This window comes from Mus caroli, chromosome 19 (assembly GCF_900094665.2).
Source record: "Mus caroli chromosome 19, CAROLI_EIJ_v1.1, whole genome shotgun sequence".
Lineage (NCBI taxonomy): Eukaryota > Metazoa > Chordata > Mammalia > Rodentia > Muridae > Mus > Mus caroli.
In genome coordinates this window covers 36,793,834-36,821,223 of record NC_034588.1, presented here as the reverse complement: position 1 = coordinate 36,821,223, position 27,390 = coordinate 36,793,834, and the positions used below count along the sequence as shown (strand labels likewise).

Here is a 27,390-nt window from a genome sequence, read left to right as displayed (position 1 = left end):
AGGGAGGGAGGGATGGATGTGGCTGTGAGCAGTGAAGAGTTCAGAAAAGGAGGGCAGGATCAGATATTGGGGAGAGAGGATAGAGGCCTAGAGAACCAGGAGAATGAATAGAAGTATGCAGCAGAGTGGGATTGGGCATGGAAGATGGGGTCCTCTAGAAAGACCCAGAGACCTGGGATTGAGAGGCTTCCAGGATTCAGTACCAGGATGTCCTTACATGAAATGTCCAACAGTGAGGAGATAGAACTTAGAGAGGCCACCTCTAGTAGATTGACAGGTCAACCAGTGCAGGGATTGCACACCAATCCACATTTAAACACAGTGCCCCTAATGAAAGAGCTAGAGAAAGTAGCCAAGGAGCTAAAGGGGTCTGCAACCCTATAGGAGGAACAACGATATGAACTAACCATTACCCCCCAGAGCTGTGTCTCTAGTTGCATATGTAGCAGAAGATGGCCTAGTAAGCCATCAATGGGAGGAGAGGCCCTTGGTATTGCAAAGATCATATGCCCCAGTACAGGGGAATGCTAGGGCCAGGAAGCAGGAGTGGGTAGGTTGGGGAGCAGGGTGGGGGGATGGTATAGGGGGCTTGTGGGATAGCATTTGAAATGTAAATGAAGAAATATCTAATAAAAATATTAAAATAAAAATAAGCAATAAACTTTCTCATTTCACTTAGGAAAAAAATTGACTCAGAATTGTGTGCGTCTAATAGAAATGTAGGGATAAAAATGGAGCAGAGACTGAAGAGAAATCCATCCAGTGACCAGTCCAACTGGGAATCCATCCAATGGGCAAGCATTAATCTGTAACCCAGTCCCAAAAGGACATGCATGGCATGTATTCACTTATAAATTAGCCATAAAATTCAGGTACCATGCTACACTCCACAGAGCCAAAGAAGCTAGACAAGAATTGAGGCCTAAGCAATGAAGTTTAAATCTCACTTAGAAGGGGGAATTAAATAGTCATAGAAAGCAGATGGAGGGGAGGAGTTGGAAGGGAGAGGATACTGGGAGGAGAATGAGGAGTTCAGGATTAGGTATGGGGAATGACAGGAGAGATGGCTAGATGGCCATGAAAATGAATGGAATTCTGCAATCGATGGGTAAGGAGGTGAGGGGCATCTCCAGAGTGGTATAGAGAGCAAGGATACAGAACAAATCCAAGAATCAATGGAGGTGACCTTAGATATGATCACTACATTTCGGATATGGAACCTGAAGAGGCCACCTCCTGTAGCCAGGCAGGGACCCGAGTGGAGCAATAGAGACACCCACCCTCAAATGTTCAACCAAAAATCTGTCTTGTCTACAAGAAATGCAGGCACTTGGAGTAGAGCAGAGACTGAAGGAATGGCCATCCAATGAGCAGCCTAACTAGAGACCCACGCCATAAGCAAGCATCAATCCCTAACATTATTAATAATAATCTCTTATGCTTCCAGAGAGGTGCATGTTGTCTTTTGAGAGGCTATACCTAGCAGTGGACTCAGACAGATACAGACAGCCACAGCCAAATGGTGGATGGATTTTAGGGACTCTTATGGAAGAATAGGAGGAAGGATTGCAGGGATCTGAGGGGACAGAAACTCCACAGGAAGACCAACAGTGTCAACTAACTTTGACCCCCAGGCCTATCAGAATCTAAACCACCAACCAAAGAACATATACCAGCCTGACCTAGGCCTCCATGTACATATTAACAAATGTTCAGCCTGGTCCATGTGGATACCAAGCAACTGGAGCAGGGGTTATCACTAAAAGCTGATGCCCATATGTGGGAGCTGTTCTACCTGGACAGCCTTGTCTGGCCTCATTGGGGGAGGAAGTACCTAACCTTTCAGAAGTGCCAAGGTGGAGGTATGAATGTAGGTGTGTGTGTGTGTGTGTGTGTGTGTGTGTGTGTGTGTGTGTGGGCGGGTAGTGGCACCTGCTCAGAGGAGAAGGGAGGGAGTTATGGGGGAAGGATTGTGGGAGGCAGTGATCCAGACTGGAGTCACTGAGCAGGATATAAAGTGAATAAGTAAAAATAAAATAAAATATAATAAAATAAAATATAATAAAATAAAGTAGTGATGGTCACATTTTTAGTGCAATTACAGCTTTAAAAAAACAGCTTCTGAAGATGCGTGTAGATGGTTTGAGATGGTGCTAGCAGATTCTCTTCACATAATTAAACTGATATCACATAATCCTCAAATTTCTAGCAGCTGGGAATGTTCTGTATAATGCTTTTCACAGGCTGTAATCCTCTCTTTCCATTCTGTCTGTCTGCTGTCTGTCTGTCTGTCTGTCTGTCTGTCTGTCTCTCTGTCTGTGTCTCTCTCCATCTGACTGTCTGTATCTCTCTCCATCTGACTCTGAATATGAAAACTCAACTTAATATGTTTTAAATAAAAAAAAATGAAAGAATATTTTTGGTTTGCGGAAAACCTGTGAAAATTACATTTAAGATTCCATAACTGTGGTCTACAGCCCTCCTCATTTGTTTGCAGAGCATCAGTGACTGCTCTCTCCTACAATGAGGGAACTCAAAGGACTAGCAGCATTTTCATGCCTTATTGCATTGGGAATGCTGCAGGCAAAGTTGATTGTTTCTTATCTTAGCCTGCTATCTCTTCTGAGATCTTTGGCTCCAGGTGGACAAAGAAAGTCACATATTTGTGACATCTTTGTTATTGTAAAAGACTGTGATCACAGCTACTTCAGGATGTTTATTTCTGTACCAGGATTTTTATGAAGGAAAAGAGTGTATTACTCTAGTTCACTAGACCCAACAGAGAACAGTCACATCACGAACAGCTAGCAAAGCCGTGAAGGAGTTTGAGTTAGGAGATGCAACACTCTAAATATGACAGTAAACCTGAGGAGGGAATCAGGGATATAGGTCACTCCTGTCATATTCTTTATATTTACATATATGAATGTTTTCCAGTCATATCCAATTCTACATCAGGGGCAGAGTTCTACATTAATGACATCCCAAGGAAGAAGATGTTAGATCAAATTCAAATGAATTCATTTGCTTAGAGTAGTTATAGTTAGTGATAAAACATTAGCCAATACATTGATTGCAACTATGGGTGCAGAAAGTAAACTTGAAAGAATGTACACAGTTGTATAACTTAAATTCATGTCAAAGTAAGAGATTACACTCTTATTCTGATAACAACTAAAAATCTCAAGACATCAATCTTGACTACAGTCTTAAACCTTCAAGTTATACTGCTTGTTGATCAGAAATAAAACTGGCTAGTCTATTACATTAGTTGAACCTCTTCATTCAATCATTTCTTTCTTATAGTATTTATATCTACATCAGCTGTTTTCTGGGAGGGTTACATGAATGAATAGCTTGTTATTAATTTGAGTTATTTTACTTCTTTCTATTCAATTATGTATCATCATCATTGGATTTTAGTGAGTGTAGAATTTAAAAAGCAGGTCTGTTAAGTGTTATCTGTAATTTATTGACAGGTGCAATAGTAACATAAGCAGAAAATAATAAGAAGAATATGAAAAATACATACAAATATTAACTAAGAAAACACTTTGAAATTCCACATACTCTTACAGATAAGTAAGTAGAAAAATTAGTTAACTTTTCCAGGGTAATTAAAGTAAGAAAAAATAAAATAATGAGATCAATTGTTTCTACAATCCATTTAAAAATGCAAAGACATTAGAAAAATTATAGTAAGAGCATTAACTATTTAGTAAAAGTCTGAGAACATATTTCAATAAAAGTCTAAGAAAATAAGCTACATCATTGAAAAGAAAGTATTACAACAGAAAAAATAAACAGTCCAAATAAAGGAGTGACACAAATGTAGGGATGAATTGAATTCTGGATATAAACTCTTTGTAATTAATTGTTAATATTTTAATGATTCTAAAAATGTCCAGAAAAGTTTTTGGAAAGATCAAGAAAAAGTTGGGACACAAACATGGCAATGTAAGCACCTAGGCGTTACTAAAATATCTGGAAAGAAGAGCAAATGTGGAAACAACACTGCTATGTCCCTGCCTCCTGTAGATCTGCTCTCCCATCCGTGAATCAGCATAAGGCACTCATAGCACTATATGACTCTGTGGACTGGAATCACATTGTGAACCTAGGAGCATCAAAAGCATAGAGATGCAAAAACATAAGCTTACCTTGGGGATGTAGTAGTTCCTGAATTTAATGTCACAGGTCACTTCATGGGGCAGGCTGTTGGGGACAAGGTCAATGAATCTCTGGACCTCATGAATCACAGCATCTGTATAGGGCATGTGGCTCCTGTCCTGCATGCAGGGGCTTCGGTGCTTGCCGATCACATGCTCAATTTCTTCNTGGACTTTAGCTTATTGGTCACAGTGAGAGGTGTTGGAAAAGGAGAGATGTGACATGTATTTCACAACAATGCAGGTCTATCTAGGGCATAATGAAGGTGCCTTAAAGTGTTATTTACTAGTAAAAGTTTTGAAAAAACCTCCGATCAGTACACACACACACACACACACACACACACACACACACACACAGACACAAACAGTACAGACCACAGTACACACACCATAAACATTGCAATTGTATCCATACCACTCACCTACTAGTTAGAACTTGTGTGTAAAGCATTTCCCCCCTTCCTCTGTCTATAAATACACATTTATACATGTGAATTTGCACACATTTACTTAGGCATTGGAGGCAGGATGACATTCTTAGATTCTTAGGTGTTCTTCAGGAGTCATTCTCCTTGTTTCTTCACAGATTCTAAGACCCCTCAGTGAATTGATTATGCTAGAACATCTTTCCAGTGAACACCTCAGTTCTCTTGTCTTCATATATCCAGTGTTAAGATTACAAGCATGTCAGGCATTTAAAATGGGCTCTGGGAAATGTGGCATGTTTGTTACAATAATGCAAGGTTACCCAGGGCATGGAGTCTATGCCTCAGCAGAATTATAAACATATATTTCATGATCAAGAATAAATTTCAGTGTACAGAACTGCTATGACATAGATTTATAATGCTGTCCTATAAAATTAGGATTATTACTCATTAGAATGTATTTATTATTTAGAGTCATAATAAAATATAAGTAATTAAATATTTTAAGCAATAAATTTAAGTATCGTTATCTGTCATGATAGCCATTGATAAAAGACATTTGGAATATCTGTTAAAATTCAATATTTATTTTTAATTTATGTGCATGCATGTGTAGTTTGAAACTATTTTCTCCAACTCTTTTCTCATTGTGCAACAGTGACAAGATTCAAGTAAAACCTATTTGTTTTGTATGGTGCCTACCACCTGCCTGGGAACTGAGAGCCCATAGTCTCTACATTTCTTAATCACCCTCCTCATTACAGACAGTGAAACAAAAAATGAAATACTGAGATGTTAAATGACATCATGCAGGTGGCTAGCCAGCATCTTATCAGTATCTTACAAGAGCGCAGTGGTTCAACACCTGTATCATCCTCACCTGTGACATGTGGGTACTTCAATAGGAGTAGGAGAGCATATCTCAGTGTTGTGCTTGTTGTCTCTGTCCCAGCAGAAAAAAGATCAGTCACTGTTATTGCCAGGTGTTCAAGCCTATTTTTCAATGGATGATTGCCGTCTTCCTAAGAATGGTTTGATACAATAATTTTATTTATTTATTTATTTATTTATTTATTTATTTATTTATTTAATGAACACAAAACTACAACAAATCTACAATATTGCACAACTTCATTTTGTGGCCAACACACTGCCTCTAAATGTACAACAGTGGTCAAATCTAATATGGCTTTTCAGATACTGTGGTATTGATTGCCTAAATTTCATTTTTATATTTATATTTCTTCATTGTCTAAAATTAAATTACAAAGATTATTTGCCCAGGTGTGTGTATGTTTGTGCGTACAATGTTTGATAAGTCTATAGAAAGTATGGAAAAAAGGAAGATGAATTTGTTTATCTTTGTCTATTTTCTAATAATAAACTCTGTTTTAAAATCTGTTTAAATAGTTCATATGATAAACATAATAAAAACATAGGCAGACACTTGGCTCTAATGCTTTATGCCTAATATAATACTTCAACACAGAGTTACAAGAAGTCTCTTTGTACCTAAGTTCAATAGATTCTTGATAGAGTACTCCTAACTAGATTTCTTTTTATTTGTGAGGAAACTTAAATTAATATCAAGTGGAAAACTACAGATTTGGTATTAGAGGTGTGGCAAACATTTTATGGAGAATTTGCTATTAACATTTAAAAAAGTTATTCATGGACTCAAATTGCTGTAGAATTACCATTAAGTTCAAATAGTGTAAGAGTTAAGAAAGCATATCTAGCAATATTATATTGACACAGTGAATATGACCTGGGTCCATCGAATGTGTTATCAACTAGCAACATGGTCCATGAAATAGGGAGGGATGGAAGGACTACCTGATCTGAGGAGACATAGGTCACAGAGAAAAATTGATAACCACTCATGACCATCAAGGGATAACAGAGATGCTAGGAGAAAGTCCCCTATACCTCTCTCTGCCCTGATCCCCTACCCACCTACTCCTGCTTCTTGGCCCTGGCATTCCCCTGTACTGGGGCATATAAAGTTTGCAATACCAAGGGGCCTCTCTTCCCAGTGATGGCTGACTAGGCCATCTTCTGCTACATATGCAGCTAGAGATATGAGCTCTGGGGGTACTGGTTAGTTCATATTGTTGTTCCACCTATAGGATTGCAGACCACTTCAGCTCCTTGGGTGCTTTCTCTAGCTCCTCCATTGGGGGTCCTGTGTTCCATCCAACAGCTGATTGTGAGCATGTATTCACCAGGCACTGGCATAGCCTCATATGAGACAGCTATAACAGGGTCCCTTCAGCAAAATTTTTCTGGCATATGCAATAGTGTCTAGGTTTGGTGGCTGATTATGGGATAGATCCCTGGGTAGGGTGGTCTCTGGATGGTCCATCATTTCATCTTAGCTCCAAACTTTGTTTCTGTAACTCCTTTTATGGGTATTTTGTTACCTATTCTAAGGAGGAACGAAGTATCCACCCATTGATCTTCCCTCTTCTTGATTTTCTTGTGTTTTGCAAATTGTATCTTGGGAGTTCTATGTTTCTCGGCTAATATCCACTTATCAGTGAGTGCATATCTAATGACTTTTTTGTGATTGGGTTACCTCACTAAGGATGATATCCTCCAGATACATTTCTTTGTCCAAGAATTTCATGAATCCATTGTTTTTAATAGCTGAGTAGTACTCCGTTGTGTAAATGTACCACATTTTTTTGTATCCATTCTTTTGTTGAGGGACATCTGGATTCTTTCCAGCTTCTGGCTATTATAAATAAGGCTGCTATGAACTTAGTTGAGCATGTGTTCTTATTACCAGTTGGAACTTCTTCTGGGTATATGCCCAGGAGAGGTATTGCTGGATCTTCTGGTATTATTATGTCCAGTTTTCTGAGGAACTTCCAGACTGACTTCCAGAGTGGTTGTACAAGCTTGCAATCCCACCAGCAGTAGAATAGTGTTCCTCTTCCTCCACATCCTTGCCAGTATCTGCTGTCACCTGAATTTTTCATCTTAGCCATTCTGACTGGTGTGAGATGGAATCTCAGGGTTGTTTTGATTTGCATTTCCCTGATGATTAAGGATGTTGAACATTTTTTCAAGGTCCTCTCAGCCATTTAGTATTCCTCAGTTGAGAATTCTTTATTTAGCTCTGAACCCCACTTTTTAATGGGGTTATTTGAATTTCTGGAGTCCAGCTTCTTGAATTCTTTGTATATATTGGATATTAGTCCCATTTCAGATTTAGGATTGGTAAAAATCCTTTCTCAATCTGTTGGTGGCCTTTTTGTCTAATTGACAGTCTCTTTTGCCTTAAAGAAGCTTTGCAATTTTATGAGGTCCCACTTGTCAATTCTTGATATTACNGCACAAGCCATTGCTGTTCTGTTTAGGAATTTTTCTCCTGTGCCCATATCTTCGAGGTTTTTCCCTACTTTCTCCTCTATTAATTTCATTGTCTCTGGTCCTATGTGGAGGTCTTTGAGCCACTTAGACTTGAGCTTTGTACAAGGAGATAAGAATGGATCAATTTGCATTGTTCTATATGATAACTGCCAGTTGTGCCAGCACCATTTGTTGAAAATGCTGTCTTTTTTTCCACTGGATGGTTTTAGCTTCCTTGTCAATGATCAAGTGACCATAGCTGTGTGGATTCATTTCTGGGTATTCAAATCTATTCCATTGATCCACCTGTCTGTCACTGTACCAGTACCATGCAGTTGTTATCACAATTGTTCTGTAGTACAGCTTAATGTCATGCATGGTGATTCCACCAGAGGTTCTTTTATTGTTGAGAATAGTTTTTGCTATCCTAGCTTTTTAATTTTCCATATGAATTTGCAAATTGCCCTTTCTATTTCAGTGAAGAATTGAGTTGGAATTTTGATGGGGATAGGTGCACTATTTCTAAATGCATTAAATAATACTACAGTGCATTCAAAATACATTTATTTGCATCATATGTTAGTTTTATCTGTTTAAAAAATGAAACAACTCTTTAAAATGATTGAGAGATTAAATGCAATTTTTGTATGAGTACCCACTGGCTTCTTTTTGAAAGTGTTAACCAGATATAGCTGTCTCTTGTGAGACTATGCCGGGGCCTAGCAAACACAGAAGTGGATGCTCACAGTCAGCTATTGGATGGATCACAGGGCCCCCAATGGAGGAGCTAGAGAAAGTACCCAAGGAGCTAAAGGGATCTGCAACCCTATAGGTGGAACAACATTACGAACTAACCAATACCCCGGAGCTCTTGACTCTAGCTGCATATGTATCAAAAGATGGCCTAGTCGGCCATCACTGGAAAGAGAGGCCCATTGGACATGCAAACTTTATATGCCCCAGTACAGGGGAATGCCAGGGCCAAAAAGTGGGAGTGGGTGGGTAGGGGAGTGGGGGGAGGGTATGGGGGACTTTTGGGATAGCATTGGAAATGTAAATGAGGAAAATACTTAATAAAATATTAAAAAAAGAAAGTGTTAACATATCTTAAAATTCAAATGGAAATGTAAAGGATCCAGAATGGCCAAGCAGTCTGGCAAACTGAGTACTGACGTTGAGGAGCTCACATTTGAAATACTGTTAAAATGTTTAAGGAAAGAGTACATGTGAACTGGATTGCTAGCAAAGGATATAAAGAGAGATAAATGGAGCAGAACTCTCCATTAATCATGGATATTTATCACTGACTGCTTTTTTAACTGAGAATATCTCAGAAACTGTAGGGAAACTGTGTTTTTCCCAAATTACACAATACCAACAGTTACTCCTGAGAACATGCCCAAATAATTCCCATTTCTATCCCCACTGAGGCAAATTAATTGGAGATTATATTCAAAGCTTTACTCTTTCATCTACCCACTCTTACCAAGGTACACATCTTCCTACATCATTTAGTCCTTTCAAGATCCCCTTTATATCAGTACAAGTATGTCACTATCAATTTTAACCTATAGGATGTTAGTGATCCATCCCTGTGGTATGATGATATCTGTGTTCATGGTAAGATAGGACAGTTCATGATGTGTGAGTAAGTTGGAATTTGTTTCATCCCATCTACCTTTTCTGTTGCCTTTCTACTCACAAGATGGTTTTAAATTCTTTCTTTTGTTTGTAATTTAAAAACCAGTGTCAATTAACAAATTAATTCTATTTCTTCTATTCATATTCAAACAAAATAATAATTACTAAATTGTTTTTCACATAGTATTGTTATGATTTTAGACATCATTTGAAATTAGTGAGTATTCAGTGAACTGTAAAGAACTGGGTCAATTTAGTAATTGTATAAATGTGTATAAACTCTTTACCTGGCCTCCATTAATTAGGAAATAATCAATAAAGTCCCGAGGAATTGTAACATCCAATGATTCTTCATGTTCTTTTATTTTCTCCAAAAGGAAATTTTTAATATAAGCATAATTTTTAAAAACTTTGTTATGACTTCCTGGACAATAATCAAGCAGAGCAGGAAATGTATTGCAAACCTATAGGGAAATTCAAGAATTTAGTAAATGAATAAATTGTAATGAAGTAAGTAAGGTATATTTATATCATACCACATGATTCATTTGCATTGATAGATCAAAATATGTACTTTAGTTCATCTTAAGTAGGTAGTTTTTTTCATATATGCTAATTCTCTATTCTAATAGAGAAATATGAGGGAAAATTACTGCCCAAATGACCAAAGAACATAGCAAAAATTTCACACTCACATATCTTTTTTGTGCAAAATATGTTCATGTCTGTTCTTTGATAGCTCCAAGAACACTAATCTCGTGTTTGAAATATCACATATGTAAATTACTTACACTGATACTCTACAGAAGAACTTAAAATGCCTGGGTGACTTGATTTACATAAGAAATTTAATACCTGAAGATTTTATTCTTACCAAGCAGTTTTTTACACAAAAGAGTTTATGCCTTAAAATAAACTATATACCAAAACCCATGTGGGGTTTTCTATACAGTCATTCTTTATGCAGTTTTCATGAAAGGCTAGTTCAGCATAAGACAATTCTGGGAGGATGCTTATGATCCACACAGAATGGAATCATGCACCTTGTAACTTCCTCTTACCCTGTAAACTAGAGTTCTTGCTTATGCGCCAAGCCACTGACGTAACTGCTCCTTGGCAGCTTTCATTGCCACCCATATTCTTTCTCCTTTAAGAGAATACTCTTTCTGTACTAAGATATTCCTTTCTGGTAATATGATGAAGATGTGTGTAATTGTTGAAAAAAGGCCAATAAATTTAAATAGTAGAAGAATGTCTTAAGAATTACTTGACAACTTTCTAGAAGTGAATACAGTACTTAAACAAAAGATTTCTGTGGAAGTTAATTGGGAAATCAATAGATAGGAAGCTAGCAGGCCAAAGATATCCTGGCATTGCCCCTTCTGATTTTCCATTTGTATAGCAAGAAGTTTAGAACTTGCTTCCAAATATTCTTTCCATAATATGTTAGTCAGAACTGTCATGTCTGGTCACCTCACTACTTGGTCTTTGTTCAATCTGACCCACAAGTAAGAAAGAGCAAAAGATGTTCTCAGAGTCAAGGAATCATGACTTCACCTGCAACCAAGGGGTGCTCATTATCTTGGTTATTTCATTCAGTTTTTCCATCAAGTTAAGAAAATCCTGATCTTTATAATCAAAACGATCCTGGAAAATAATTGAGCAGATGACATTGCAGGGAGCACAGCCCAGGATGAAGGTAGGATCACAGGGTGAGCCTGAAAATTTGGAAACAATTGTAAAATACCATTAAAATACACATAGAAGACACCATGCCCTTGTTATCATGTTAAGACACTTGATAAATTTTATGCTACAATTATGATAAGGGCAATGCATGGCTTGGCCATTCACTGGATCATTAACAGGAGACCTATACACCTCATTAAGAAATACTTCAAATAGGATAGGAACAAATCACTCATACAGCCATACCTAGATCAAGAAGTAAATGCCACGTTCTAAACCTGCACTTACCATTGGTTTTCCTAAGTTCCTCCATAAGGCAACGTGCTTCCTCTTGAACACGGTCCTCAATGCTCCTTTTTCCCATGCCTAAATTCCTCAGAGTCATGAGTGAGAAGCGCCTTGTGTTTTTCCATACATTTCCTTTACTAAATATAATGCCTAAAGCAATAAGAACAGATGGTAGTGAGTATATTCTGGAGAAAGGAGAAGGAGATGCCTGGTGGCAGACATAGTATCCCAAACTGTGCCTCAGGAGCAGAGATGGCCTCTGCTTACCACCCTTTAGCTTACTATGCATACTATGCAGTACATGTATATTTACCCATTCCATTAGTAGCTTTATCAAAAACGGGGAGCCTTCCTCTTCCAGCAAACTCCTCCCCATGGTCAACCAGAGCTTCCTTCACTGCCTCATAGCCATGCAAGACCACTGTCGGCTTCCTGCCCAAATAAAGAGTATACACAGGGCCATAAACTTTTGATAACTAGAAATCGAAAGAAAATGAAAATGTTAGGAAAATGTAACTGCATTCTCAATGGTATTAAACACTTTTAGACTGGTAATAGTACTGTGTTATAATAGAAAATGTTTAGAAAATAAGGATTTGAATAAGCATAACTTTAATATTATGTGATTATATTATAAAAGTCAATGATATAAGTGTTCTTCAACCTGGAACGTTGTTCATTACTAATTTCCCAACCAGGACTAGTGACGAGGGAATTACATTACAGTTTCCTACTTAATGAACATTTTAAAATAATATTGCTCCACTGATAGAATTTTATTGAAAGCATCATGACTTATATATCCCCGTACAAAATACTGGAGAAGCATAAGGCATACTTACATTGGTGAAGGTTTGGCAGATGTCCTTTACATCTATCTGAAAGATGTTTCCAATAATTGGAAGAGGAGTGGGGCCAGGAGGGAGCTTCCCTCTTTCAGAGCTCTGTCTCCAGAGTGAGAGGAGAAACAGACATGAGAGAGTGAGCACCAGGACCAGGATTGGATCCATGGAGATTCTTCTTACTGACACAGCGGTGATTGAGGGCAGCTTTTTCTTTTGTAGTGTAGCTCCAGATCAATCCATTGCACTTTGGAATGTTCTTGACTAATCAAACATTGTTTAATCTCTCTTTCAACTAGACTTTGCTACAATACTAAGACAAACAAGAACTTCTTTTACCTTGTTCTTTATGTGTGCCCATAAGAGATCTTACCTAATTTCTTGAGTTGTGTATGACCAATATTGCTGATATCTAAGAACAATTAAAGAAATCTTTACAATATCAATATTTCTTGAAAATTCTTTAATCTTTAAAAATTATTTTATGAGAATTATAGTATTTTGTCTTTTTCTTTTGTTTCTTCATCCCAATCCCTCCTATCTATCTGTCTGTCTGTCTGTCTGTCTATCTATCTATCTATCTATCTATCTATCTATCTATCTATCTATCTATCTATCTATCTGGATTTTATTACAAGGGTATATTTTTGTGTCTCATTTCTTTTTTTATTAGATATTTTCTTCATTTACATTTCAAATGCTATCCCCAAAGGCTCCTATACCCTCCCCCCGCCCTGCTCCCCAACCCACACTCTCCTGCTTCCTGACCCTGGCATTCCCCTGTACTGGGGCATATGATCTTCGCAATACCAAGGGTTTCTCCTATTTATAATTTTTTGTTTTCTCCCTAATTAATGACCTATTTTCTCCTTAACAGTTATATACATATTTGTATGCCCATATATGTTTCTAAAAATATAAGTATAGCGTGCTAAATTTGTACAATGATGATTGTTTGCATGTTTTCAGGACTGATCATTTGAAATTGCATGACCACTTGTGCCGTATCTTGGTTAAAACTGTTTCTGCAGCTGTCAGCTTTCCTCATTTTGGGTAGTGCTTTGTGTAGGGTTGAGGTCTCCATGCAAGTGTGTCTACTGCTGTTGTTCTCTACATTAAGTTTAAAGAGTAGTTCTATTGAAACAATGGGTGTAGCATCTGACTTCCCTAGGAGACACACTCAGTTTAGTCAACTTTTAAATAATAAACATTCTTCAAAATCTCTATTCTCAGGTTTGTGTTCATGTACGAATTTATGTTTTATTGATTCTTTTGTTTGTCTCCCTATGAAGTTCAGGCTGGCCTCAAACTTAGTGTTCTTTTCTCTTTCCTCCCATGAGTAGCAATATCTGAATACATTACAATTTCTATGTTTAACTGTGTATTTAAAGTGGTTCTAGCAAAACAAGCAGTTGGACAGACATTCTGCCTAGTGATTCCTTACAACATCATAATTTATGCTTGGAGCTATATAACTAAAGCAAAAACTCTCATACACTAGTCACAAATTTTTTACGTAAGAAAACAAATGTTGTTGCTATATAGAGGAAGCTGTGTGGCTTTTACTACTGTAGAATCCAATAGTGGAAGGTTAAAATTACTGTATTTTCTATCTGTAACAGTTTAACATAAAAACTGCCAGTTTCTAAGACCTCATAGCTGGACAAACTTAGAATTCAATATAATCATCTCATAGTTTCTGGTACTTGCTTTGAATTTACCACAGATTCTCAAATTATTAAGATTCTCCTTGTCCCTGTATTTCAGACGTGAGCCTGGATTACCATGACTGAGCAGAAGACAATATATAAACAAATTTGGAAAAGGGTACATTCTAGACTTTGAAACATCTGCAATTTTGCTTTTTTTTTTTCTGTTTAAGGATTAAAACTAGTTCCTATAAAAGGACCAAGGTGTGCAGAATTGAGTGCCTGGGAAAAGTTATCAAAGGAACTTCATTACTATAAGAATGACATGTATTATTTAAGTGGTAATGACATTGTTCAATCAAAGGCTCCTCTGTAAAGGTGTTATCAACTGTCTTTCTGGTTTCCATCTGCAGTGGAAGCTGATCCTTTGCCACAATGCTCCATACAAAATACCACTGTGAGAGTGTATGTCTTTCTGGAGTGCTGACACATCTGAGAGCACAGATAAGACCAATACTTCTGCTCAAATTACTGGCCCAAGAGGGACCCACCAAGAGCCATCAGGACACAGGAACCAAGGAACACCTGGGAACAGGATCCTTCTGGTTTCTGTTTGTATTCTGGAGCTGACCCTGTGCTATAGATCTCCATACCCAAATTCATCCAGGAGAGAACTGATCTCCCATGAGTACTGACACAGAGGTTTGCAGAGAAGTGAGAAGCCACAGTCAGAGACAACAAGACCAGTTAAACTAGAGATAACCAGATGGCAAGAGTCAAGGGCAAGAACATAAGCAACAGAAACCAAGGCTACTTGGCATCATCAGATCACAGTTCTCCTAGCACAGTCAGCCCTGGATACCCCAACACACCAGAAAAGATTCTGATTTTTAACACATCTCATGATGATGATAGAGGACTTTAAGAAGTACATAAGTAAATCCCTTAAAGAAATACAGGAGTTCCCTGCCAGAGGAGAGGTGTCCACCTGGGAGGGCTCTGCTGGAGCACCTGGGGGAGTCATCTTGGGTCCTGGATCCCTCAGAGACTAGTCTGCGAAGGTGAGAGTGTGGACTACAGAAGCTACACAGCTTATGGGACAGTCAGAAGTGACACAGCTTCTGGGACAGGCCGTTTTGGGCCTTCATCCTCAGTCAGGATGCAGGTCTGAACACCAGATATCTGTGCACCTTCCCTTCAAGAGGAGAGCTTGACTGCAGAGAGTACTCTGACCACTTAGAGTCAGAAGAGAGCTAGATTCCCAGATCTGCTGACAGAGGCAACAGAATCACAGGAGGAACAAGCTTCAGCAAGAGAAAACTATAACAACTAACTCCAGAGATTACCAGATGGTGAAAGGCAAACGTTAGAATCTTACTAACAGAAACCAAGACCACTCACCATCATCAGAACTCAGCAATACCATCTCAGCCAGTCCTGGATACCTCAACACACCCGAAAATCAGGACTCAGATTTAAAATCATATCTCATGATGTGGGTAGAGGACTTCCAGAAAGACTTTAATAACTCACTTAAAGAAATACAGGAGAACACTGCTAAAGAGGTAGAAGTCCTTAAAGAACTACAGGAAAACACAACCAAAGAGGTGATGGAATTGAACAAAACTATCCAAGACCTAAAAAGGGAAGAAAAAACAATAAAGAAAACCTAAAGTGAGACAACGATGGAGATAGAAACCCTAGGAAAGAAATCTGGAACCATAGATGTGAGCATCAGCAATAGAATACAAGAAATGGAAGAGAGAATCTCAGGTGCAGAAGATTCCATAGAGAACATCGGCACAACAATCAAAGAAAATGCAAACTGCAAACAGATCCTAACTCAAAACATGCAGGAAATCCAGGACACAATGAGAAGACCAAACCTACAGATAATAGGAGTAGATGAGAATGAAGATTTTCAACTCAAAGGACCGGCAAATGTCTTCAACAAAATTATAGAAGGAAACTTACCAAACCTAAAGAAAGACATGCCCATGAACATACAAGAAGCCTACAGAACTCCAAATATACTGGACCAGAAAAGAAATTCCTCGTGACACAACACATAACAATCAGAACAACAAATGCACTAAATAAAGAGAGAATATTAAAAGCAGCAAGGGAAAAAGATCAAGTAAGATATAAAGGCAGGCCTGTTATAATTACACCAGACTTCTCACCAGAGAGTATGAAAGCCAGAAGATCCTGGACAGATGTTATGCAGACCCCAAGAGAACACAAAAACAAGGCCAGGCTACAATACCCAGCAAAACTCTCAATTACCATAGATGGAGAAACCAAAGTATTCCATGATAAAACCAAATTCACACAATATCTTTCCATGAATCCAGTCCTCCAAAGGATAATAAAGGGAAAACACCAACACAAGGACAGAAACTACACCCTAGAAAAAGCAAGAAAGTAATCTTTCAACAAACCTAAAAGAAGACAGCCGCAAGAACAGAATCCCAACTTTAACATCAAAAATAATAGGAAGCAACAATTACTATTCTTTAATTTCTCTTAATATCAATGGACACAATTCCCAAATAAAAAGATATAGACTAATAGACTGGCTACACAAACAGGACCCAACATTTTGTTGCTTACCGGAAACCCACCTCAGGGAAAAGAACAGACACTACCTCAGAGTGAAAGGCTGGAAAACAAATTTCCAAGCAAATGGTCCGAAAAAGCAAGCTGGAGTAGGCATTCTAATATCAAATAAAATTGACTTCCAACCCAAAGTTATCAAAAAAGAGAAGGAGGAGCACTTCATACTCATCAAAGGTAAAATCTACCAAGATGAACTCTAAATTCTGAATATTGGTGCTCCAAATACAAAGGTAGCCATATTCATTAAAGAAACTTTAGTAAANCTCAAAGCACACATTGCACCTCACACAATAATAGTGGGAAACGTCAACACCCCACTCTCACCAATGGACAGATCCTGGAAACAGAAACTAAAGAAAGATACATGGATACTAAGAGAAGTTATGAAACAAATGGATTTAATTGATATCTATATAATATTTTATCCTAAAAGAAAAGGATATACCTTCTTCTCAGCGCCACATGGTACATTCTCCAAAATTGACCATATAATTGGTCATAAAACAGGCCAAGAACACATCAAAACGATCATCCATCATGACCAAGTAGGCTTCATCCTAGGGAAGCAGGGATGGTTTAATATATGGAAATCCATCAATGTAATCCACTATATAAACAAACTCAAAGACAAAAATCACATGATTATCTCTTTAGATGCTGGGAAAGCATTTGATAAAATCCAACACCCCTTCAGGATAAACGTTTTGGAAAGATCAGGAATTCAAGGCCTAAACATAATAAAAGTAATCTAAAGCAAACCAGTAGCCAACATCAAACTAAATGGAGAGAAACTCGAGGTAATCCCACTAAAACCATCCAGGATCTAAAAATGGAAATAGAAACAATAAAGAAATCACAAAGAGAGACAATCCTGGAGATAGAAAACCTAGGAAAGAGATCAGGAATCATAGATGCAAGCATCACCAACAAAATACAAGAAATAGAGGATAGAATCTCAGGTGCAGAAGATACCAACACATGAAACTCAAGAAGAACAAAGACCAAAGTGTGGACACTTTGCCCCTTCTTAGAATTGGGAACAAAACACCCATGGAAGGAGTTACAGAGACAAAGTTTGGAGCTCAGACAAAAGGATGGACCATCTAGAGACTGCCATCTCTGGGGATCCATCCCATAATCAGCCTCCAAATGCTGACACCATTGCATACACTAGCAAGATTTTGCTGAAAGGACCGGGGCCTAGCAAACACAGAAGTGGATGCTCACAGTCAGCTATTGGATGGATCACAGGACCCCCAGTGGAAGAGCTAGAGAAAGTACCCAAGGAACTAAAGGGATCTGTAACCCTATAGGTGGAACAACAATATGAACTAATCAGTACCCCGGAGCTCGTGTCTCTAACTGCATATGTATCAAAAGATGGCCTAGTCGGCCATCACTGGAAAGAGAGGCCTATTGGTCATGCAAACTTTATATGCCCCAGTACAGGGGAAAGCCAGGGCCAAAAAGTGGGAGTGGGTGGGTAGGGGAATGGGGGGGAGGGTATGGGGGACTTTTGGGATAGCATTGGAAATGTAAATGAGGAAAATACCTAATAAAAATATTAAAAAAGAAAAATAATAAGAAAACATTGACACAGCAGTCAAAGATGTTATCCCATTCCTGAGGCAGTTTTGTCAATTTTCACTCTTTTACTTTTTTATGTGTGATTGACTTTCTTTTATAAGAACAATTATTTCCATTTGAGAATGAGAAACTGGGATTTATAGATTCATAATCTTGATGAAACCAGAGACAAAGTGGTACAGAAGGACTTAAACCACCCCTGTTTTCCCTGCACAGAAACATTCCAGTTGTTTGTATCTACCATATTTATTGACTTTGCCTTAAGCTTCAAAAGCGATTTTAATCAATATCGAACAAAATAAACAAAGATCTGGTAAGTAAGGTTATCACTGTTTTTACTGCATGGAGTTCAGAAAAGTTTGCTTTTATAACTTGTTGAACTTTGTGATGCGGGCTCTTGGCAGTCTACAACACAGCATGCAGGAACTTGGGGTTATGCACATTGCCCTATATTCCCCCAAATTCACACACCTCATTTTGGATAAGTAAGTTCTGTATATTTATTTAACAGCAGCATCATTTTATACATGGAAAAATGGTTGTTTATTCTCAGTTTATCCTTTTTTTTTTCTGTTGGCTGATCCATTCTTATAATGCAAGAAATAAGTCCCTTAGAGAGAGGTGATCCTTCCCAATGTGTTTTTGTTAATTCCTTGAATTTCATAGATCACATTTTAAATTCACTCATATCTGCTCTAACTTCTCACATATCTGCCCTTCATCCCAGAATCACCAACTTAGCATTCTCATTTTTTTTTTAAACCCATCATGCCCAGTATATACTTTTGGGTATGTGGTGCTTTTCTTAATAGGCAACACACATTTTTTTTTTTTTAGTATTCATTTTGTTTTGTTTAATTAAAAATATTTTTTATTTCTAGACATGGTGATTTACATCTTTAATCCCAGCATCTGAGATTCAGAGGCAGGTGGATCACTGTGAGTTCGAGGTCATCCTGGTCTATACAATGTGTAGGCCAGTCAGGACTTCATAGAGAGATCCTGCCTTAAAACAAAAATTAAAAAAAAATAATTCTTTGAGAATTTCATACATTGTGCTTTGGTTATTTTTATCTAATTTTATTAGGTATTTACTTCATTTACATTTCAAATGTTATCCAGAAAGTCCCCTATACCCTCTCCCTCCACCCCCGCTCCCCTACCCACCCACGGGAACACACTTTTAATGAAAACCTAATATTATATTTCTGGAAGCTTTCAATTACTAGTAGATTCTCAGCTATTGTTGAGACAGTAGGATCACCCCCAACCAACACATACTTGCTGGAATGTTTTCTGGCTTGAATGTCTAGATGTCTTGTATTTGTTGTCACAACTGTTTGAGTTCATATATGCTGTTCCCCACCTGTTTCACTTCTGGATCTTACAATTTGTGTATGTGTGTGTGTGTGTGTTTCTTCTGCTCTCAGGAGTGTTCTTCCACGCATTTGTGAACAGCCATGAATTCACACAATGAATCTACTGTGAAGATTGGCTAGCTATGCATCAAGGAGATGAATTAATGTTCTTCCTGCATATCTGTGGGATGATGCCACATCCTCTGGAGTTATAGACAGTTGTGAGCTGCTATATGGTTGTTGGGGATTGAACTTGGGTTCTCTGGAAGATCAGCCAGTGCTCTTAACTACTGGGCCATAGCTCCAGAACTCTGTGTTTTGATTTATTTACTTACTTAGATGAATAAAGAGAATGATCTTATCAGCCATGCTTCTTGGCATTGTATAGATTGAGAAAATTGATGGAAAAAGTTAAAAGTCAAACTACAGTAAAGGAAAAAATAGAAGATTTGGTGCTATCCTCCTGTAAACTAACAGCAAATTTTATATCATCTCTTAAAATATTTTTATTTGATGTTTTCTTTATTTACATTTCAAATTTAATCCCTTTTCCTGGTTTCCCTCCCTCCTGGAAACACTCTAGCATATCCTCCCTCCCCCTGCTTCTATGAGGGTGCTCCTCCACCCACCCACCCACTCCCACATCCCAGCCCTTGATTCCCCTATACTGGGGCATCTATCGAGCCTTCATAGGACCAAGGACCTTTCCTTCCATTGATGCATGCCAAGGCCATCCTTGCGTACATATGCAGCTGGAGCCAGCTGTACTCCTTTCTTGGCTTAGTCCCTGGGAGTTCTAGGGGGTCTGATTGGTTGATATTGTTGTTCTTCCCATGGGGTTTTAAACCTCTTCAACTCTTTCCATCCCTTCTCTAACTCCTCTATTATGGTTCCTGTGCTCAGTCCATTGTTTAGCTGCTAATATATGCTTCTGTATTTGTAAGTCTCTGGCAGGGCCTCTCAGGAGACAGTCATATCAGACTCCTTTTCATCATGTGCTTCTTGGCATCTACAATAGTGTCTGGGTTTGGTAACTGTATATGGGGTGAATCCCTAGGTGGGGCAGTCTCTGGATGGCTTTTCCTTCAGTCTCTATCCTACACTTTGTCTCCATATTTGCTCCTTGAGTATTTGGTTTTCCTTCTAAGAAGTACTGAAGTATCCACACTTTGGTCTTCCTTCTTCTTGAGCTTCATGTGTTCTGTGAGTTGTATCCTGGTTATTTGGAGTTTTTGGGCTAGTATCCATTGATCAGTGGGCGCATATCCCGTGTTTTATTTTGTCATTGAGTTACCTCACTCAGGATGGTGTTTTTCTAGTTCTACCCATTTGCCTAAGAACTTCATGAATTCATCGTTTTTAATAGCTGAGTAGTACCCCAATATGTATATGTACCACACTTTCTGTGTCCATTCCTCTGTTGAAGGACAACTGGGTTCTTTCCAGCTCCTGGCTATTATAAATAAGGCTGCTATGAACATAGTGGAGAATGTGTCCTTATTACATGTTGAAGCATCTTCTGGGTATATGCCCAGGAGTGGTATTGCTGCATCTTCAGGTAATACTATGTCCAATTTTCCAAGGAACCACCAAACTGATTTTCAGAGGGGTTGTCCAGCTTGTATTCCTGCCAGCAATGGAGGAGTATTCTTCTTTCTCAACATCCTGGCCAGTATCTTCTGTCACCAGAATTTTTTTGATTTTAGCCATTCTGACTGGTGTGCAGTGGAATCTCAGGGTTGTTTAGATTTGCATTTCCCTGATGACTAAGGATGTTGAACATTTCTTTAGGTGCTTCTAAGCCATTTGATATTCCTCAGTTGACAATTCTTTGTTTAGCTCTTTACCCCAATTTTAATAGGTTTATTTGGTTCTGTAGAGTCTAACTTCTTTGATTTGTATTCTTCTACATGCTTAAAAATGCTGTCTTTTTCCCACTCGATGCTTTTAGCACCTTTGTCAAAGGTCAAGTGACCATTGTCTCTATTCCAATACCATGCAGTTTTTATAGCTATTGCTCTATAATAAAGCCTGAGGTCTGGGATGGTGTTTCCCCCTGAAGTTCTTTCATTTTTGAGAATAGTTTTGCCTTCCTTATTTTTTTTAAATTTCAAATGAATTTGCAAATTGCTCTTTCTAACTCTATGAAGAATTGAGCTGGAATTTTGATGGGGATTGCATTGAATCTGTAGATTGCTTTCAGGAAGATGGACATTTTTACTGTATTAGTCATGCCAATCCATGTCCCTGGGAGATCTTTCCATTTTCTGAGATCTTTTAAAATTTCTTTTTCTGAGACTTGAAGTTCCTGTCATATAGATCCTTTCACTTGCTTGATTAGAGTCACACCAATTTATTTTATATTACTTGTGGCTGTCGTTAAGGGTATCATATCCCTAATTTCTTTCTTAGCCGGTTTATCCTTTGAGTAGAGGAAGGCCACTGATTTGTTTGAGTAAATTTTATATTCTGCCACTTTGCTCAAGTTGTTTATCAGCTTTAGTAGTTCTCTGGTGTTTTTTTTTTTTTTTGGGGGGGGGTGTCACTTAACTATATGATAACATCATCTGCAAATAGTGATATTTTGTCTTCTTCCTTCCAATTTATATCTATTTGTTCTCCTTTGGTTGTCTAATTGCCCCAGCTAGAACTTCAAGTACTATGTTGAATAGATAGGGAGAGATTGTGCAGCCTTGTCTAGTCCCTGATTTTAGTGGGATTTCTTCAAGTTTCTTTTCATTCATTTTGATGTTGGCTACTGGTTTGCTCTATATTACTTTAACTATGTTTATGTATGGGTCTTGAATTGCTGATCTTTCCAAGACTGTTAACATGATGGGATGTTGAATTTTGTCAAATGCCTTTTCAACATCTAATGAATTGATCATGCGGTGTTTTTTTCCCTGAGTTTATTTATGTAGTGGATAATATTGATGGGTTTCCATATATTGAACAATCCCTGAATCCCTGAATAAGCCTACTTGATCACATTGAATGATGTTTTTGATGTGTTCTTGGATTCGTTTGGCAAGAATTTTATTGAGTGTTTTTAAATCAATGTTCATAAAGGAGTTTAATCCGAAGTTCTCTTTCTTTGATTGCTCTTTGTGTGGTTTAGGTATAAGTGTAATAGTTGCTTCATAGAGTGAATTGGGTAATGTACCTTCTGTTTCTATTTCTGGAATAATTTGAAGAGTGTTTGTATTAGATGTGATAGAACTCTGCACTAAATCCATCTGGTCCTGGGCTTCTTTTGGTTGGGAAACTTTTAATGACTGCTTCTATTTCTTTAGGGGCTATGAGACTGTATAGATGGTTTATCTGATCCTGTTTTAATTTTGGCACCTCGTATGTGTCTGGAAAGTTGTCCGTTTCATCCAAATTTTCCAGTTTAGTTGAGTGTAAACTTTTGTAGTAGGATCTGATGATCGTTTGAATTTCTGCAGTTTCCATTTTTATATCTCCCTTTTCATTTCTGATTTTATTAATTTAGATACTGTCTCTGTACCCTCTGGTTAGTCTGGCTAAAGGTATATCTATGTTGCTGATTTTCTCAAAGAATCAGATCCTGGTTTTGTTGATTTTTTTTGTATACTTCCTTTTGTTTCTATTTGGTTGATTTCAGCCCTGAGTTTGATTATTTCCTGCCGTCTACTCCTCTTGGGTGTATTTGCTTCCTTCCATTCTAGAACTTTCTGGTGTGCTGTCAAGCTGCTAGTGTAAGCTCTGTCTTTTTGGAGGCACTCAGAGCTATGAGTTTTCCTCTTACTACTGCTTTCAATGTGTCCCATAAGTTTGGATATGATGTGTCTTCATTTTTATTAAATTTAAAAAAGTCTTTAATTTCTTTATTTCTTCATTGACCAAGTTATCATTGTGTCCAGTGTTGTTCGCTGTCCATGTGTATGTGTGATTTTCATTGTTTTTCTTGGAATTTAAGACTACCCTTAGTTCTTTGGTGATCTGATAGTGTGCATGGGATGATTTCAATATTCTTGTTTCTGTTGAGGCCTGTTTTGTGGCCATTTATATGGTCAATTTTGGAGACTGTTCCCTAAAGAGCTGAGATGAAAGTATATTGTTTTGCTTTAGGATGAAATATTTTATAAATATCTGTTAGATCCATTTGGTTCATAACTTATGCAACTTTCACTGTGTTTCTGTTTAGTTTCGGTTTCCATGATCTGTCCATTGCTGAGAGTGGGATGTTTGTGTGAAGTGGGATGCATGCTTTGTGATTTAGTGAAGATTCTTTTATGAAGGTGGGTTCCCTTGCACTTGGAGCATTGATGTTCAGAATTGAGAGTTCCTTATCCTTTTTGATAACTTGTGGTTGAAAGTCGATTTTATTTGCTATTAGAATGGCTACTCTTGTTTCTTGGAACCATTTGCTTGAAAAATTGTATTCCAGACATTTACTCTGACGTATTGTCTGTCTTCTTCACTGAGGTTCATTTCCTGTATGCAGCAAAATGCTGTGTCCTGTTTATTTAGTCCATTAGACTATGTCTTTTTATAGGAGAATTGATTCCGTTTATGTTAAGAGATATTAAGAAAAAGTGGTTCTTACAAACAGTTATTTTTGTTGTTAGAGTTGGCATTATGTTTGTGTGCCTATCTTCTTTGGATTTTGTTGAAAGATTAATTTCTTTCTTTTTCTAGGGCATAGTTTCCCTCCTTGTGTTGGTGTTTTTCATCTATTATCCTTTGTGGGGCTGGATTTATGGGAAGATAGTGTGTAAATTTGGTTTTGTCATGAAATATCTTGGTTTCTCCATCTATGATAACTGAGAGTTTTGCTGGTTTTTGTAGTCTGGGCTGGCATTTATGTTCTCTTAGTGTGTGTATGACATCTGCTCATGATGTTCTTGTTTTTATTGTCTCTGGTGAGAAGTCTGGTGTAATTCTGATAGGTCTGCCTTTATATACTGCTTGACATTATTCCCCTTACTGCTTTTAAAAATCTTTCTTTGTTTATGGCATTTGGTGTTTTGATTATTATGTGGCAGGAAAAATTTCCTGTTTGGTTGAGTTGATTTGCAGTTCTGTAGGCTTCTTGTATGTTCATGAGCATCTCTTGTATTAGGCTAGAGAAGTTTTTTTTTTTTTTTCTATAATTTTGTTGAAGATATTTGTGTGCCCTTTAAGTTGGGAATCATTACTCTCTTCTATAACTATTATCCTTATGTTTGGTCATCTCATTGTGTCTTGGATTTTCTGGATTTTGGGTTAGGAGCTTTTTGAATTTTTCATTTTCTTTGACTGTTGTGTCAATGTTTTCTAAGGTATTTTCTGCCCTGAAATTCTCTCTTCTATCTCTTGTATTTTGTTGGTGATGCTTGCATCTATGACTCCTGATCTCTTTCCAAGGTTTTCTATCTCCAGGGTTGTCCCCCTTTGTGATTTCTCTATTGTTTCTATTTGAATTTTTAGATCTTGGATGGTTTTATTCATTTCCTTTGCCTGTTTGATTGTGTTTTCCTATAATTATTTAAGGGATTTTTGTGTTTCCTCTTTTAGGGTTTTTTACCTCTTTACCTGTGTTCTCCTGTATCTTTTTTTAGGGAGTTATTTATGTCCTTTTAAAAGTCCTCCATCATCATCATGAGAAGTGACTTTAGATCCCAATCTTGCTTTCTGGTGTGATGGTGTATCCAGGACTTGGCATGGTGGGAGAATTGGGTTCTAATTATGCTAAGTAGTCTTGGTTTCTGTTGCTTTTCTTATGCTTGCCTCCCACCATCTGATTATCTCTAATGCTCACTCCCATAGCTATAAATGCTGGAGACTGTCCTTCCTGTAATCCTGGTTGAGTCAGAACTCTTCAGTGTCCAGCCCCTTCTGTGATCCTGAGATTCTGGGTGTGTCACAGTTCCTGGGAGTCAAGCTGCCTCTGATACCCTGAGATCATAGTGTGGCCAAGCTTCTGGGATCCTGGGTTCCTGGGATCATAAGAACCTGGTAGTGCTAGAGCACCTGGGAGTGTAGCTTTCTCTGGAAGCTGTGGGACTGGCAGCCACCAAGTTCAAGCCCAAGATAGACTGGTGCAGATCGGAATGAATTCAAGCCACTGTTTGGGTGGGCTCTTGTGTTCCTGGATCCTGCTTGTTCCAGTTACTTCCAGTTGTGTTGGAACATATGTTGTATTCTCTTCACCACCAATTCTAAGATCCTGGGTGTGCTAGGGCACCTGGGAGTGGAGCCTTCTCTGGGGCTGTGGGGGTGGCTGCCAAATTTGAGCCCAATGTACACTGGTGCAGACCAGGAGACTGCCTCTTAAGATCCTTTAGACCCAGGTTTTTCAGTGACTCCTGACTCTTGGAAGGTGAGGTTGTGAAAAAAAAGGTCCCACTCAGGATTAAATATTCTGCAATATCTTAGTCTCTTCATTCTGAACAGTTTTAGGTCATCATGTTAACTGTCCTTCAATTTTTTTAAAAAATAAAACTAACTTCTTTTTAGGCATTTGTTAAGTACTATGTTTTTCAAAGTAATATTTGTATCTACTGTGGCATTGATGGGTTTTGGCCCTAGTAATAATTCTAGGTATGAGTTCTATCTTGTATAGTGGGCCTTAAATTCACTCAGAAAGTGGTTGCCAACTCCAAGAATATTCAGGTTGTTATTACACCAGTGGCCTTATTTTCTCAGACTGGTTTTCACTGTAGCTTTTAGACTCATATATAATATTGATGTGTTTGTGTCGTCTCTTTCTTCATTAATGGTTCTTACATATTTGTGCATATGTGTATAAGCACACACACACACATATTTCTTAAGATCTAATATCATTTGCTAATTTTGTATAATATTGTTTTTTTTCTATATGTTTCTGGGTTGATTATTTAATATTTGCTAACCATTTTGTGAACTCTTCCCTGGGGAAAGCTCTTTCTCCTACTCTCAGCACGCCTTAGTTGTCTATAGATTTCTTTTGTCAGTTTTTTTTTGTTTTTATTTTATTTATTTAATTACATTACAAATGCTGTTCTACTAGTCCCTTCTCACAGAGTCCTTCTACCCAAATTCTCCTTCCCTTTGACTCTGAGGGGCTAGACTGCCACGTATTCCTCCTTCTTGTTCCTTCAAGTATCTGTAGGACTAGGTTCATTCTCTCCCACTGAGTCAGGACAAGGGAGCTCTCTGCTATGTATGTGTCCAAGGCTTAAGTCCAGCCTGTGTATGCTCTTTGGTTGGAGGCTCAATCTCTGAAAGTTGCCATGGTTGCAGGTTAGTTGACACAGTTAGTCTTACTGTGAAGTTCCTATCTTCTTCAGGGGTTTCATTCCTTCCCTCAACCCTTTTTTTTTCTTTTTTTTTTCACTATTCTATTATTTATTTATGTTTGTTTTTTTTCTTTCTTTCTTTTTTTTTTTTACAACTTTTCCTCAATTACATTTCCAATGCTATCCCAAAAGTCCCCCATACCCTCCCCCCTACTTCCCTACCCACCCATTCCCATTTTTTTGGCCCTGGCGTTCCCCTGTACTAGGGCATATAAAGTTTGCATGTCCAATGGGCCTCTCCTTCCAGTGATGGCCGACTAGGCCATCGTTTGATACATATGCAGCTAGAGTCAAGATCTCTGGGGTACTGGTTAGTTCATAATGTTGTTCCACCCATAGGGTTGCAGATCCCTTCAGCTCCTTCGCTACTTTCTCCAGCTCCTCCATTGGGGGCCCTGTGATCCATTCACTAGCTGACTGTGAGCATCCACTTCTGTGTTTTCCAGGCCCCGGCATAGTCTCACAAGAGACAGC

The 27,390-nt window shown here is 38.1% G+C and overlaps 1 protein-coding gene across 4 annotated transcripts in view; it reads right to left on the bottom strand.

Annotated features, from left to right (window-relative positions):
* LOC110286013 (cytochrome P450 2C37) overlaps window positions 1–27,390 on the bottom strand; it is a 115,324-nt gene that overhangs the window by 14,833 nt on the left and 73,101 nt on the right. For 2 of the 4 annotated variants that reach the window (XM_021152465.2, XM_021152468.2), the window contains exons 1-7: window positions 12,418–12,631; window positions 11,889–12,051; window positions 11,576–11,725; window positions 11,156–11,316; window positions 9,886–10,062; window positions 5,481–5,622; window positions 4,161–4,348 (exon numbers count right to left, since the gene is read on the bottom strand). The exons of 1 other annotated variant lie outside the window; for it this stretch is intronic. In XM_021152465.2, the coding sequence (XP_021008124.1) occupies window positions 4,161–4,348; window positions 5,481–5,622; window positions 9,886–10,062; window positions 11,156–11,316; window positions 11,576–11,725; window positions 11,889–12,051; window positions 12,418–12,585 (1,149 nt within the window). In that variant the 5' untranslated portion in view covers window positions 12,586–12,631. Of the gene's footprint in view, window positions 1–4,160; window positions 4,349–5,480; window positions 5,623–9,885; window positions 10,063–11,155; window positions 11,317–11,575; window positions 11,726–11,888; window positions 12,052–12,417; window positions 12,632–27,390 lie in introns of those variants that run through there. One more of the 4 variants, XM_021152467.2, reaches the window with a different exon arrangement.